This window comes from Mandrillus leucophaeus, unplaced genomic scaffold (assembly GCF_000951045.1).
Source record: "Mandrillus leucophaeus isolate KB7577 unplaced genomic scaffold, Mleu.le_1.0 Scaffold65, whole genome shotgun sequence".
NCBI lineage: Eukaryota > Metazoa > Chordata > Mammalia > Primates > Cercopithecidae > Mandrillus > Mandrillus leucophaeus.
In genome coordinates, this window is record NW_012107030.1 from 6,806,127 (window position 1) to 6,817,897 (window position 11,771).

The 11,771-nt window shown below is 42.3% G+C and overlaps 1 protein-coding gene across 2 annotated transcripts in view; it reads left to right on the forward strand.

Annotated features, from left to right (window-relative positions):
- Nucleotides 1-11,771, forward strand: part of GFRA1 (GDNF family receptor alpha 1) — a 220,692-nt gene that overhangs the window by 52,775 nt on the left and 156,146 nt on the right. For both annotated transcript variants that reach the window (XM_012001135.1, XM_012001134.1), the window contains one exon: nt 10,800-10,814. In XM_012001135.1, coding sequence (XP_011856525.1) covers nt 10,800-10,814 — 15 coding nt within the window. The remainder of the gene's footprint in view (nt 1-10,799; nt 10,815-11,771) is intronic.

Below are 11,771 nucleotides of genomic sequence, written 5' to 3' on the forward strand. Positions count from 1 at the left end.
CCCCCATCCCAGGGCCACCAGGGCCTCCGGGCCCCTCCGCTGCACCGGCGTCATCCGCCATTTGGTGTTCTCTCGGAGAAGAAGTGGAATTCTCATTTTTTAGTCCAGGGAGACATCCTTTCCCCATGTCCTTACCTTACCTTAGCAATTGCCATAAACCTATTGAAACAGTTGCAATCTTTTAGAAAGAGAATTTGTAAGTTTTAAAAAAGTAAATGCATATCTAGGCAGTTTCTGCAATTGTAACCAAAAATCCATAGAGAATAAAGTTACAGGAAAAAAAATGTGGCTGGGGATCTAGAAACATGGGGATTATTGTATTAAAAGTATTATGAACACAGGCCAGGTGTGGTGATTCACACCTGTAATCCCAGCACTTTGGGAGGCCAGGGTGGGCAGATCACCTGAGGTCAGGAGTGTGAGACCAGCCTGGCCAACATAGTGAAACCACATCTCTGCTAAAATCACAAAAATCAGCTGGGCATGGTGGTACATGCCTGTAATGCCAGCTATTTGGGAGGTTGAGGCATGAGAATTTCTTGAACCTGGGAGACAGAGGTTGCAGTGAGCCGAGGTCACACCCCTGCACTCCAGCCTAGGCAACAGAATGAGACTCTGTCTTTAAAAAAAGGTATTGGGCAACCCGCTCGGGTCCCCTTCCATGCTGTGGAAGCTTTGTCCTTTTGCTCTTCGCAATAAATCTTGCTGCTGCTCACTCTGGTTCCGCATCTCCTTAAAAAAAAAAAAAATAGGTATTGTGAACATGAATTCTCTTCTCTGCCTAGGGTGTCTTAGAAGGGATTGTTCCTTCTTCCTTCCACACATCTATCAATGGTGTGTTCATTGAGAGACAGTGTAGCAAAGTGGTTTAGAGTTTGGATTCTGAAGCCAGACTGCTTGGGTTGAATTCCAGCTCACTTGTTTCCCTTTGACCTTTGGCAACTTTAGTTAACCTTTGTGGACCTGTGTGTGTGTGTGTGTGTGTGTGTGTTTTTGAGACGGAGTCTCACTCTGTCGCCCAGGCTGGAGTGCAGTGGCGCGATCTCGGCTCACTGCAAGCTCCGCCTCCCGGGTTCACGCCATTCTCCTGCCTCAGCCTCCTGAGTAGCTGGGACTACAGGCACCTGCCACCATGCCCGGCTAATTTTTTTGCATTTTTTAGTAGAGACGGGATTTCACTGTGTTAGTCAGGATGGTTTCGATCTCCTGACCTCGTGATCCGCCTGCCTCGGCCTCCCAAAGTGCTGGGATTACAGGCATGAGCCACTGCGCCCGGCCAGGCCTGTGTTTCTTTATCTGTAAAATGAGGATAATGAGAATAGCTACCTTTTAGGGTGATTGAGAGGATTCAGGCAGTCTATGTAAACTACTTAAAATAGTGCCTAACGTACAGAAAAGTCTGAAAACATATTAGTTATTATTAATGTTAATATGGACTTTTATGCTCTAATATTCTGCCCTGGGCTTTGGGACTACAATGGACAGAATGTCCCTGACATCATGGTTCTTTCAGCTTAGTGGGAGAGAAAGAGAAAGAAAATAACAGGTGTATATTAGGGCACCAAGGAGATGTACAGTAGATATGGGAGCATATAGCAGGGAGTTCTAATGAAAGGTCCTGGTAGTGTTCATTATAGAACTTTAGAACTGGGAAAGATTGCAGCTATTTTCTTGTCAGCTGCTCCTTTGAAACCCAGAGTGCTTAAATGATTTAAGTTCATTCAGGTGATTTATAGTAGAGCCAGGCCAGAACCTGTACCTCCTGAAACTGAGGTCAATCTAGAGTGTATTACGTCATCAAAGCCCCTCCTAGAAATCTTGGGCCCATTTCATGATGATCAGCAACGCTTGATTTCAGAGCAGCTTCTCAGAATTCAAACTTGAATTGTCTCTGGCTCCTGGGAGCTGTCCTGATGGTTATTTGTGCCAAGCATCAGGTAATGATGATAATCATTGTCTTCTGTTTACTTTAAAGTTGTCCATCCTGATAATGATCACCTGGTAAACAGAGAGATTTATTCTGCTGGACATTTGTAAACATCCAGTTTGAATTTTGGAAACTGGGTAACCAACCTGATTAAAACCTGGATCAGGCAGAGCTGGCTGAGGAATACATGTGGATAAAATGTATCATTTGACTTGGAAATGGAGATGAAAAAGCATCTTCAGGAAGTGTATGTTGGGTGGGTGGGTTGGGGGGTTAAAACCTCATTCAAGCAGGTAATAGAACCTTAAAGGTTTCAGATGGCTTATAATTTATCTGTAATGGGAAAAATACTTTACCACTGAGATAATATCTTGGAATAAATTTGAAATCACAGGCTGTATTATGGATGTGTTTGTGGATGTATGTGAATTGCAAAGAATGAAATTTTTTTGTGAATGTAATTTAGCATGCGTAAGATGACAAATAAGCTATATGCAGTAAGAGTCCATTTGATACAATGTGTGTAATTTTAAACTTAAAATCGTCATGCTTTGGAACTAGAAGGGACCTTAGAGATCATCTAGTAGGAATCATTTTGCAAATAGAAGAACGGAATCCCAGGGAAGGTGAGTGGCTTTGCCTGCACTGCAAACTAGAATCCAGATGTTTAGACACTGCATTTGGAGACTTTTTACAATGTAAAGCTTGATATCCAGGGGCTCACTTTTAGTATTTTACCAGTATTAGTTTTATGTCATTGCTAATCACAGCTATAATGTAATTTCTTCTGGAAGATGGGCCATCTCTTCAGCCCTTTGCATATATGGGTACTTAATACAAATACTTTTTGTGACTCCTAATTAATACTCCAATTAATATCCAATGATAGAAGTTTAGGAAAATTGAAGCAATGTTACTTGTCAACTTCTTTTGTTTAGGCTTTTAATGTGGCTTCTTCTGATTTCTCAGCTGATTCAAAAGAATTCCGAGAAGGTCATGTGTGCTGCTCTTTTCATAGGAAAACACTGGTTGCTAGAGGGATCAATTTTAACATAGTTTCATATCATAGAGATTTTAATAATGCAGTCTAAAATATTTGTACATGAATTCATTAAGCCCAGATTAGTCTTATTATAATTACTCAAAAAGTAATTCAATTTAAGAGAAAACATTTTAAATGGATATAAAATACACTGTGAGCTGGGAAGCCATACTGTTCTACTTTATCAGCTCTATAAAGTACTAGCAGACTCGAACATAACTTTCATAGTATACAGAATGCAATCATAAAAAGTATTATTCCTAAATCTATTTTTTTATGTTCTTTCCGTAGTTAAGAGCTTTATTCCTCTGTGCTAGGAATGAGATATACTAGGGATAGAATGTCGTAAACATGGTAGGGGCTCACCAGCTCATGTCTCTTGCACTGCCTTTCCAAGTCAGCGCAGGTTGATGGGTTACAAGCACACAGCCCAAGATTGATGTTGGTAGTACATTCCCTAGTAAATGTAGCAGGAAGATTCTTTGAGGCTTTTTTTTAAAACTTTTTTTCTTATCCACAAATAAAAGACATTTACTGAGCACTCTGTGCCTTCAGAGGTACAACAGTGACAGGCAAAGTATTGGTCTTCATTTCTAATATGATAAAAGGTGAAGGGAGGCCAGAAGCAAGGAAAACGAGAGAACTTTCTCCAGCCTACATCCAAAACCAGGTAGAGAAGAAAAGGCAGAGTGAGATAAAAGATCTTGCAGCATTAAAGAGTGGTTGTCATTTTTGGCTTAGAGAGCTGGAGATGCGGAGCGAGGCCTTCCGGTTAGTCCTTAAAGCTATTACAAAGGCTCACTGGGGCTCTGTTCAGTTTGAGCAACCTTAGTGTGCCTGGAGGAAGCAGGAGGGTCATGAATATTGGCCGTGTGGCTACATGGTTGCCTGAGCTGTCTGGCTTTGGAGACACGGAAAACTAATCACAGCCCCTATGTGGTGCCACTGAGGCTGAGCGGGGACTCTGGAGGAGCTCTGGACTCTGGCCATGCTCCGGGAGAGACAGACCTGCACCTGGGCAGGAAGGGGCTCTGCTTCAGTGGTTTGCTGTGCTCAAACTTTATTTAATAAAACAATGGAACCCTTTTCTCAGGCAAATTCTCCATAGAACCCCGTTATAGGGAACAGAACAGCTCTCTCTGAGTGCCGCCAATTCAGCTGCCCCCATACGGTTCCTACCTCTTTTGACCCTTACCCACCAGGGAGTGTTGCTTGAGATGCTGATCAAAGCCCGGGACAGGGCTAGCTGAGCCCCCTAAATGGTGTCTTGAGAAACAAAGACAGGTCCAGAGGAGACGGGTAATGTTAAAGGAATGAGTGGTACCCAAAACAAAGGTCAGGCCTTGGGTTTCTGGCCCCTCTGGGTTCTAACCACAACTCCTTAGATTGCTGGTGTTTGAAGGTAGGATGTCATTGGATCACTGATGTCAAGGCTTAAAAATAATTCATTCATAGGTAATATCTGAGAGTTGATTTGGGGCTTCTGAATGGCATATAGCTACAGGATGACAAGAAGGAATTAGAAGGATTATTTTATTTTCATGAATTTTCCTCTCATGATTCCCTTACAGTCCTATGCAAGTCACAGAGGTTTTTCAAATAGTAGACAACCAATAAATGTTTTTTGAATAATAATACTATAATTTATAGAAGACTTTCTGGGTGCCAGTCATCGTGTTCTCTTATAGGCAATCTCTCATTCAGTCTCCATGGCAAATTTTGTCTCCACAAAGATTACCTATCGTTACTGGCATGTTGCTGATGAAAAAATCAAGGCTTGAGGAGATAAAATAATTTGCCCAAGATCGCACAGGCGAACATAGGACCAGCTCTGACATCAGAACCTGAGTTTTTATGACCCTGTTTCTATTGCTTATTATTATAACATTGACTTTCACCTATTGAACATGCAGCATACACCAGCCACCATGTGCTAAGTGCTTTACATATACGCTTTTGACTGTCCTCCTAGGCATTCTGCAAGATACATTTTATTATCCTCACTGTACAAGTGAGGAAATGAAGACTCATAGAGTTTAAATAGCTAGTCCAGTGTGGCTAGGATGCTGACCTTTTCCAGGATTGAACGAATATTATTTGACTACAAAGTACTTGTGCTCTGTGCTGATTAAATTATCCCACTTGATCCTCATGATATTCCTACGGTAGGGAAAAAGCTCTTCGCTAGTGTTGCCATTTTATAGATAAGAATGTAAGCTACAACATGTTCAGTGATTACTCCGGGTGTCCATTTGGTAAGGGGTTGGGACTTGATCCCAGATCATTGAGATCCAGTGGCCATAATCCTGTGGTGCCACAGCACTGGATCAAATAAGGACTCATCCTGTCACCTTTGGAGAGCCCACCTGCAGGTTTGGACCTGAGCTTTGTCAATTGAAAACAGAACTTCCCTGGAGTGCCACGGGTACTCAACAAGTAGGGAGGCATTGATGGGCCCCACTTTTCAACATAAAAAGAAAAAATTCACTCCATTCGCAGAGATTTGCAGAAGAAATGTACCGACTGAATTCTCATTACTCTTCGTGTCTATGTACAGAGCTTGCTGGATTTTTAAACTTGGTGAGGGCGGCAGCTCAGCCGATTGTGAAACTGACCTTGGTTAATGGTGAACTGACTCCATCAAGAAAGCCGCATTCATTCCAGCTGTTTCCTTCCTCAGCCCTGGTTAGTTGGGTCCCAGTAAAATTCGCAGCGCTTTACTGTAAAAGCACTTGTACTTGAAAGAGAATTTTCTTTCTGTAGCTCAAACCACAGGAGGACTTGCAAGACAGCTGTCTCCCCAGGTGAGACTTCTTAAATGGGAGTTAAGTGCATGCATTTCAAGAAACTAAACTCCCTTCATCTATAATTTAACCTAGAAAAGAAAGCAAAATTGAGAGAGTAGTATGATTACATTGCTTGAGAACTAGTAACTTTACCTCCCCCAGTTTTATGGAAGTCATGCTCGGTTTCACTGTTTGCCATACCTTTAATACTGTGGGGTGTGGGCTAAGTGTGATATTGTAATAATAGTGAGAGTTTCTCTAACCGTAGTTATGGACTATGGATTGAAATAGTAAATTATTCCTGGCAGACTGAATGGGCAATAAGACTGCCATCCAGTTCTCCTCATAAAACAAAGCAATAGATAAATAAAGCAGAGCCAACTCACTTAACCTGCGTGGCTCTGTGCACTGCTAATTATTAACCCAGGCGCAAGAGAGGGGTTCACCCAGAGTGTAGTTAAGTCATTTTTAATCGAGGTAAACACTAGTCATGTGGATGAGTAGCACTCAAGAAAGTTTTAATCAGCAACATTTAGGAATCACCCAGCCTAATTGCCATAACTTATTAATAATAATAAATAATCACGTCTTTTTATGGCCCCTGTCTCTGGAGGACTCAGTGCATTAAAGATCTCTAGGGTGTGAATCTCTTAGTAGCTGTGGGGGAAGGGGCAAGTATCCTTGATGCTCATTCCTAACTGAAGACATTGGACAGCAGGGCTAAGAAAGGCAATCTGAGTTCCTTCTTTCTTGTTTTCTTCCTCCCACATCTGAATCACCAACTTATCCACACCCTTTCTTCTATCTATAGGACCAGAATGGCTCCAGGGGCTAGTGGGGCTGGGGAGGCGGGGCAGGCGGAAGAACAGGCTTTCCTTTGTCCACGTGAATGATTGGGGTTGGGGTTTTCTCCCTTGGGAAGTGAGTAAGAGCAGAGCTTTGTCTGAAGGAGTTCATTTCCTCTGTACCAGTGTCCCTGGTGTCCTTTGGGCTCAACCTGATTCTGGCTAGAGCAGCCGTGGCAATTCCCCACTCCATACTGGCGTGATTTCCAACTCCTGCAAGAGCAGAAAAGATGGTCCTGAGTCTTATTCTCAGAGTAATTCCCCACAGCAACGGATGGAATGGGAAAACATTTGTTGTATATCTAACTTTGCCCTCTCACCACCATGATAGGGGTATTAGAATATGCCTGGGTTTTCAACAAGGAAACTCGAGCTTAGCAAGTGTAATGGATGGACTGCTGACTTTGTGGTTGGTTAGATTGAAAGAAGAATATCACTCAAATTCGAGGTCTTTTGATTTTTGTAAGTGACTACTCCCTATAGTTTAGGAGATGGGGGTGGTGGACAGGAACACCAGTGTAGCGAATGGTAAGAATATTTCAATGGCTGATATCCTTTGACATCCACGGTTTGGGAGAGGAAGTTAAAATGTAGCTAACAGCACAAAAATCACCACCTTCTCCTTTATTTCCCGTTTGTCTGCCCATGAATCATGTGTGCGTGAGCCAGGATTGCCATTTCATTCTGGAAAAGTGAAATTTTAAAGAAGGTACCCAAACCATTATTAGACCAAAAAGATCAATAATAAGAATGGAATGATTTATACCTCAGACAACGAAAGACATAAACTTTGAGTGTTAAGTTCCAAGATAATTCATGTGCAAAATTGTTGCAATATTCATACTAATGTTTATTAAAATTTACAGTTGAATAAAACAGTGCAAAATGTAAACAAAGCTGAAAAAGAGTTTTTGGAAAAATCTAAAATAGCTACCATGAGTTTTTAGAATAGAAGATATGAATAGTTACTCCATGTATATTTGTCTGCTAAAGCGTGAAATATACAATGGAATTGGACAGAATAAGGTCACTAAATCCCTCCCTGAATTTCCATCCTCCCTGTCCACTGATACTTTTCAGTAATTCAGATCAGTACTGAATTTTGAAGGAAGTGCTCCTTGTCAAAACCACGCAGAGGAGGTTGAGGATTCTGGACGGATGTCGAGACTGAATCCGTATTTCAAAGACTAATCTTATTTCACTAATGTTTTCAGGGTTGGAAATTTTTGTCTGTATTCATTAGAGGGGAATGATAAATCTCTAGTTTGTACTTTGCTAATAATAGTCATGAGCTTTTGTGCTTCATTAAGGTTAAATGAATCTCATGTAGTCCTAGCTCAGCCTTTAACTCCATGTGTGATCTGGAGAAAAATCTCTGAATTGTCTGGGACTCAGTTTCCTCATCTGTAAAAGGAGGTTGGATCAGATGAGTGCTAAGACAGACCAGCCCTCTTTCCCTCCCTCGTAGGTGGGAGCTTGCCATGCCCAGGCAGGTAGGATCCACAAAGGTGTTTAAGAGACATTGCTCTTGTCCTCAGGAGCTCATGGTCTATATAAATAACTCATTATAATAAGAGCTATAATTGCAACATGCACAAATTACTCCAGGGGCACAGAAGCGGAAACAGTGAATTCCCTCTCTGTGGGAATAGACTTCACAGTGGCTGTGACATTTGAAGGCTGAGTAGGAGGGCTCCTCCAGGTGTGCTGGCTGGTCAGAGGGTGGGTGGTGCAGACTATGGGTTCCAGGAAGCAAGTGCATGTGAAAGTGGTATATTTAGGGAGCTGCACATGATTCTCACAGTCTCTGGGCAGTGGCATCCCACACACTGCTGGATCAGAATTTGTACTAATGATGAATTACCGAGGTTAGAGACTACTGTATAGTGTGTATCAATTAGAGCAGAGTCAAGATTTCCTGTAGTGGCACTGATAGGAGCCATTTAAATCCCAGTTGGCTTTGTTGAGTGTAAAAGAAATGGCGGTGTTTTTGCCAATTCCCTGGGAATTACGAGCCTGCAATCTGTTTTACCTGCACCACAACCACTGGCCTCAGTGTACCCTTGGGAGTATGAACAACTCCCTGTGGGGTCACGTGTGCCCAACTGGAGTGAAAACTGCCACCATAGATCTTCTCTTCTTGCAGGCTGTTAACCTACAAGGTGCGTGTCTCAGCCACACCACTGGTGGACCCTTGGTTCTTTGTGACTATGTAGGAGCTGATGTTTCTGGTAATGACAGAGCAAAATTAGATGTTGATGATATATAGTTCCTACTTAATTTTTAAGATGAAAATAACGTTAGCTTTAAAATTTGGGTTGTAAATGTAAGGCATGTTCATTGCTAAAAATTAATACAGAAATGCTTGCATAAAATGTAAAAAAGGTAACCCTAAATTCCATCTCCTGAAAATAATCAATATTTCTGTGACCATTGTCACAGATTTCTCTTCATACAGGTACATAAATGGGCTCAGGATTATATGTGCCATTTTGCTATCTAATATTTTCCTTCAAAATAATCAAGGTCTTTAGCCATTTAAAACAGCTGCACAATAATCCATTGTGTGAGATATATTATATTTGGCTTGATTCCTTATTGCCAGACAATCAGGCAATATCCAGTGTCTTGCCAGTATAAACAATGTCATGAGGAACATTCATGTAGATTTCTTTTATATATTTTGTTATTTCATTAGATTAAAGTCCTAGGAGTGGTATTGGTGGGCCAAGGAGTGCATATTTAATCTTTTTTTTATATACTGTCAAACTATCTTCTAGAAGTTTCATTCCTTTTTACAGTCCTACCATCAGAGCAGGAACCGGCTCATGTCTGAGTGGTGCTGTCTGTATCTCTGCTGGTGTTCTTTTGTCTTTAAGTTACTGAGTGAGAAAGCATGAGCAAATGAGAGTACTTTTGGAGTGAGTAGGAGGTGGTATAAGCAGGGTGAACCTGAATCCACGTGGGAGATGTCAAAAAGTACTTGGCATTTGTACATATGTTTATCAAAAGATATGTATGGAAATGTTCATCACAATTCCTAATTTCCAAACGCTGAGAACAACCCAATATCCACCAACAGTCAAGTAAAGAAATAAACTGTAGTATAACCCCACAGTGAAATACCATATGGCAGTGAGAATGAATGAGCTACCACGTGCTATGATATGGATGACTCCAAAAGAAGCCAAGAAAAGAATTCATGTTGTATCAGTCCATTTACATAAAATTCAGGCCATTGAATTTCTGGTGGGGTGGTAGTTAGTGACTGCTTGTTTATTTTTTTAACTAGAGTGTGTGTGTGCGCGCGTGTGTGTGTGTTGAGATGGAATTTCGCTCTTGTTGCCCAGGCTGGAGTGCAATGGCGTGATCTCGGCTCACTGCAACCTCCGCCTCCCGGGTTCAAGTGATTCTCCTGCCTCAGCCTCCTGAATAGCTGGGATTATACGCACCCACCACCATGCCTCGCTAATTTTTGTATTTTTAGTAGAGATGGGGTTTCACCATGTTGGCCATACTGATCTCAAACTCCTGACCTCAGGTGATCGTCCTGCCTCAGCCTCTCACAGTGCTGGGATTACAGGTGTGAGCCACCATGCCTGGCCCTAGATTTGTGTTTCCTGGTGTCAGTGTAATTGGCATTTAGGGTATTTGGTAGCCTCTCAATATTTGCTGGAAAAAATACATTAATTTTTTTTTTAACTTTTCTAACAGACTTCGACCATGCTTGTTCCTCTATGGTGTTGAATGAGTCACTTAACTTTCTGGAGCCTCAGTTTCCCCATCTATAAAATGAGAACTATAATAAAACTTACTTTATAAGATTGTTGTGAAACTAATATCAATATAAATAATAGCTGCTGATTTTTCTATGTTTACTATGTACTGGGCACGGGTCTAAGCTCTTAAAATGTATGTCATCATTTGTTTAATTTTTCCCATACTTAGATCTATTTTGTGGTTTAGGAACTGTAAGTCACAGAGTTAGTAAGTGTGAGGCCAGGACTGAAATGCAAGCAGTCTCATTCCAGAGCTTGAGCTCTTAAGCACTGCCTCCTGAATTAAAGGAAATATGCATAGAGTGTTTAGCAAAGTCAGCATATGTTATCATCATACTGTGACTTTCAACATTGTTATTAATATTTTTTCTCCTCTCTTTCTCCCCTCTCCCCTCCCCTATTTTTCTTCTCTCTTGGCAGATGTTTTTCAGCAAGGTAAGTTCGCTGTTTCCTGCCTGCGTTTTCACTGGCTGTGTGCTCTTTGGGGAATATGGGTATGGTCTGTGTGCAGAGGGTTATAGGGCTTCTCATTCTCTATGGACACGTCATGTGGAACCTCAGGGACACCATGAGGACAGTGGCTTAAAGTGCCATCAGCCTCCCTGGGCCTCTGCTGTCCAACCTCTGCTTCTTTCTCTGAACCATGCTTTGGGGTAGGATGTAGACTGGACAGCTGGGCAGGGACACTTGAAGAGGGGCCTGTGGCTGGGCCCTGGAAGGAGGGAGGGATGCTGTGGGCGTGGTGAGGACTGAGATTCTGGAGGGGAGTCTGGGGGAAGGCCCCTGTCCGTTGGGGCTCCTGCATCTCTGGGTCAGCTGCTGCTCCCTGTACCAGAGCCAGTGGAGATTCCTTTGCCAAGCAAACATGCCACTGTCGTAGAGGTGTGGCAAGGCCATGGCTGGCTGGCCACCTCATGCCTTTCAACCTCACCAATTGGGTCTGTGACTGAGATAGTGTCACCCAGGTGAGGGTGTGCAGTGTCGTCTGTTTTACTGGGCAAGGTCATGTGCTCTGAGGAGCTGGAGGTGAAATCCTAACCCCACACTGGCCCATGTTTTAATCCCCACTTAGGATGCAGAGCCATTGTGCTCTGGGGTGCGGCAGGAGACTCATGGATCATGGCCTCCTCGAACCTTCTGGATATACGTCAAGGGGGAATTGCCTTTTTAATCACAGCTTGACACTACTGGGTAAAAGTAGCAGGGTATCACTGTTTGTAGTCAAGCTGGGAAATATGTTGGTAGCACACATCTGCTGTGTCTTTCTGGAATCTGAGGCTGGCTTCGAATAAAAGAGACTGGTTTAAAAATATACCCAGGCATTCCATAAATAGCTTCCAAATAATCTTACAGGCTTGGTATTTTCACAACTGTTATTTCACCCCAAACATG